Below are 4,754 nucleotides of genomic sequence, written 5' to 3' on the forward strand. Positions count from 1 at the left end.
ATGCATAATAATAATCCCGTTGATAATGCATTGTAAATTAATGATTATATTATCATGTATTATCAGTGATAAAGTGACAATGATAATGTTTGCGGATTTGTTGCAGAAAAAAAAAAATTACAAAATAAGAGAAAGAAAATAAATGAGCTAATTAGTAAATTGATAAGTCAAAAGAAAAAATAAATGAATGATAAAAAAAAGAAAGAAAAGGCAAACAGATAATGAAAGAATTTTTGTCTTTTTTTTATTTTTTTAATTAATCAAATTTTAAATTCATATTTTAATTATTAACATTTAACATTTATTCCAATTTTAAACATTTTATCAAATTTGTCAATTTACTTAAACGAAAAAAAAAAAGCAAAACAAAAGGTCACCCACAGTATACTCTTTCTTTAATTGTTTTTTTCTCTGAATGCGGAAATATTCAATTGAAAACTTTCAGCTGAAAAATGAATTTGTAATGAAAAAGCGTAAATTCCTCCTCTCTCACTTCCTATCTTTTTCACCAATCCTTTAAAAGTGCTTTCGTTTTCTTTCTTTTCACTCTGTCTTCTTTCATATCAATATAATTTTCACATTCAACGATTGGTTGCATACATATTTCACAAACTTCACCTACCGTATCCATCCATTATTGAAGAAATTTTATTACTAAATTTTAGGAATGAAATAAAACTTTAATTCTAATTCTAACTTAATTGCCAACCAAATTATGAAAAAAAAGTCGTTTTTTTTAAAAAGAAAAATTAAATTTAAAAGATTAAAATTCTTCCTAAAAATATTTTTGAAAGAAAACAAAGAAACAGAGGGATATAATTTGAATAATTTGAAAAAAAAAAATTTAGAAATTGAAGGAAAAAAAAGAACCAAACATTAATTATCAATCGAATTTCTTTTTCATACGGTAGGATATACTCTTTTTCTCTTTGTAACAGATCTCATTTTCCATTCTTCCTTCTTCTCATATTCTCTACTTTCTACTCATCATTCTCTTTTTCTCCCCCCTTTTTCCCCCTTTCCCTCTCTTTTACTATTAAATAAATAAAAGTAATTCAATTCTTTATTTGCATTTCTTTTGTTTGAAAGAGGAAAAAGAAAAGAAAAATGAAGAAGTGCAAGAAAAATTTTTTCTTAAAATGAAAAATGTAAAAAAAAAAGAGAAAAGAGAAAGGGTAAGAGTGAAACACAAAAATGAGATATTCATTTAAATTCAATAGTTGATGAATATAAGAAAAAAAGAAAAAAAAAAGAGAAAAACTGAAAAGATAAAAAGAAATGAAAGAAAAATATTCTTTTATTTAGAAATAAGCGACATAAACCTTATCTATTATCTTTCCTTTTTTTTTTATCCCCTTATCTTCTTCCTTTCTTGCTTCTTCCCCTTTCACTCTCTCCCTTTCTCACTCTCTCTTCTCACCAATTTTCCCTCTTTAACCAAATTTTTCATAAACGAATATTTTTTTTTTTTTTTTTTAAAAAAGAGGTAAAACAAACAAAAAAAAAAAGGAAAAGATCCCATTAAAAAAAAGAAAAAAAGTTTAATTTATGTAAATGAAAATTAAAAATGCAATAATAGTATTGGGAAGAGACGTAGAGATAGTATGAGAAAATGTTAAGATACAGTAATAAATGAATGATACCATATGTGAGGGGAAAAAAAAAATTCAAATATTTTTAAAATGAAATGATTAAAAATGCGTTTGCCTTCTAAAATTAAAAAATACAAGAAAAAAAAAGAGAAAAAAAAGGAAGAAAGAAATTATTTGAATAGTTAAGAAAGTGAGAAAGAGAAATTACGGATAAGAATAAAAGGAATAAATAGGATAGATTACAAAATGTAAAGGACATCATTATGTCAACCTCTTCTCCACTCCCCCGTTTTCCAACTATCTTTCTTCTAGACTATCAAAAATAGACATATACTGCCACCACTTATCGCTATCACATCAAATATATGTTATCTCACAATCCAATTTGTTCGCTTGAAATTATAGCTTAATAAAAAAAAAAAAAAATTTTTTTTTTTTTTGAAGCTTCCTTCCGAGATTTCCCAAAAAAAAAAATTTCCCATTCATTTATATAATTACAGTAATATTGTTGGGAAGATAATAATCTTATCATCTCATATAACAAATATACCTGAAATTTACGCTTTAAACATTACAATAAAATTTCAAATTCCAACATTTCAAACAAGAAAAAAAAAAAATCAATACTATACCTGTGTGTATATATTAAGCAAAAAAGATTTGACAAATGGAAAGAAATGTTTGAAATAAAATTTAACGAGATCTCTGGCAATTACGACTGTAAAAACATATATTTATACATAAAAAAAAAAGGAAAGGCCTTTGCATAATTAAATGAATAAAACAGATATTTGCTTTTTCTTTTCTCTCTCTCTCTCTCTCCCTCTTTTACTTTATCTATTTTTTTAAAATTTATATCTCTAAATGATACTTGGAAAAAAAAGAAACAAGTCTCATAATTCAGAAAAGATTTTTTTTCTTACTTCATTACAACCGGAATAAATCAATAAAGCATTTTTTCTATTAAAAAAAAAGAAGTTATATCATTAAATCATCCGAAAAACAAATCAATAAAAGTATTTCTGTTATTAAAAAAGTAAATTCATAAATGAATCGTTTTTGCATTCTTTAATCTTAAAATAGAAACATAACAATACAAACATTCTTTCATTTGTAAAAAAAAAAAAAAAAAAAAAAAAATAAGCAGCTTAATCTGACCATCTGTCGTTGTTGAAATCTTAGAAAAAAAAAAAACAAAAAAAAAAGGAAAGAAATCTAAATTACCCCTTTATTACATCCTCTCTTCTTTATGATTCATGCAAGGAAAATCATGCCAGGTAGTACCATTTGAAAAATTTTTTTCTCCTTTTTTTTTTAACGAAAAATTTTCAACTTAAAAATATTAAAATTTATGCAATTTTTTTTTTCGTAAAATTTCAACTTTTTTTTCAAAAAAATTAAAAATATGCAAATTAATTTCTAGCATGAAATTTATAAAAATTAAAATATTTGTAAAATACGCTCGTTTTTTTTTTTCTCTCTTTCTCTCTTTTTCAATAATTATTTCTTTCACTTTTACAAATTTTGCAATAATGTTTGATGATTACACATATTATTTAGAATGGTAAACATTATTTAGAATGTAAATAAACAAACAAACACGACTTAGAAATGAAATCAAACAATTGGCCAAATTTTGGTATCATCAATGAATAGAGGAGAGTAGTTTTGGTCTAGCTTTACATGACACACACATACACATACATAACACACACACACACACACACATACGCACACACATACACACACAGACAGACACAGACACACGCACACACCAGACAGACAGTAAAACTATTACTAACTAATAAAGAAATGGCAAAAGTTAGATCAGGGAAAATGTCAACAAAAACGATGAACGATTCAATTTTCATGATAACATTGATGAAGCATCACGATGAGCTTGCAGCTGTGCTAATAATAATCGTGCCAAATGAAAACCCGTCGCTGAACTACCGTTATTTACGTTAACATTTGCGTTATTTACGTTAGCACTAGCAACAACAGCTGCGGTAGCACCTGCTGCTGCCGCTGTTGTTGTTGTTGTCGCAATTGTTGTCGCATCTCTACCACCATTTGTGAAACATTTCATTGATGCAGATTCTTCCAACATCCAATTCATTTCTTTTCTCAGCAAATATGTTGATGGATTATTACCTGAAAAATTTCAAAATATATTAAAACGAAAATATATATTATGCAAATTTTGAGGTGATTTTCACCGAACAAAAGAAATTAATTGATCATAAAATTAAATGAAATTAAACTTGATTATAGAACAAATGAAATATCCAAACGCATTGATATATTTTATTTCGGATATTTTTAATTTTAAACTTTCGCAAAAAAAAAGTTTCGGAAATTTCTATATTCAAATTGTTAGACTTTCTAAAAGGTCAAACTAAATCGACAAAGAATTTATTCAAATTTCAAAGGTTAAGATAGGAATTGACAGAATTTATTCCTTCGCTTTGGCTATTCCTTTTTTTTTTTTTTCTTTCATTATAAAACAACGAATTAATTCATCAAAATAATTCAATAATAAATTTATATTCCAAAGAAAAATATACTTGTTGAAAATGGTACTATTGCAGGAGAAGTAGCAATACCAGTAGTAGAAGTAGTAGTAGTAGTAGTAGTAGTAGCAGCAACATCATTAATAATCTGATTTAACAAATGACCACTATTATCCGTCCTTGACCTCTTCACCTTACCACTATTCTCATTTTCTTGATTTCTGAAACAAATGATGAATTTTTCATCCTCAACAAACTTTTAATTCAATATTTTTTTCTCAGTGATACAAAATTTATTCAATGGAAATATTCTTATAAAATTTAATTAATATAAAAATGTTAGCTAAAGGAAATAAATGGAAGAATTAACTAAATGAATAATATAAAGTAGTAAAGTAATAATAGGTAAGTTAAAAATGTTAAGCCTTATATTATCATTCAAAAAAAAAAGTATAAGTCTATTCCTTAATTACAAACAAATCAATCTACATGAATGAAAGAATCTCAAGTTAATCCACTGTTTCAATGCAACATATAGAAAGCATCAAACTACTTAATTTATCCTGAAAAGTATTCTCTTGGGATTATCCTAGTAAAAATGAGGAAGAGAGAGAGAGGGAGAGAGAGAGAGAGAGAGAGAGAGAGATAT

General features: G+C 25.7%; 1 protein-coding gene across 1 annotated transcript in view; it reads right to left on the reverse strand.

The window, feature by feature from the left end:
- Window positions 1–3,459: 3,459 nt before the first annotated feature.
- Window positions 3,460–4,754, reverse strand: part of LOAG_18924 (hypothetical protein) — a gene marked incomplete at both ends in the record, with an annotated part of 2,138 nt that continues 843 nt past the window's right edge. The window contains 2 exons of the mRNA XM_020451586.1: window positions 3,460–3,746; window positions 4,160–4,326. Coding sequence (XP_020304617.1) covers window positions 3,460–3,746; window positions 4,160–4,326 — 454 coding nt within the window. The remainder of the gene's footprint in view (window positions 3,747–4,159; window positions 4,327–4,754) is intronic.

This window comes from Loa loa (genome assembly GCF_000183805.2).
Source record: "Loa loa unplaced genomic scaffold supercont3.691, whole genome shotgun sequence".
Classification (NCBI taxonomy): Eukaryota; Metazoa; Nematoda; class Chromadorea; order Rhabditida; family Onchocercidae; genus Loa; species Loa loa.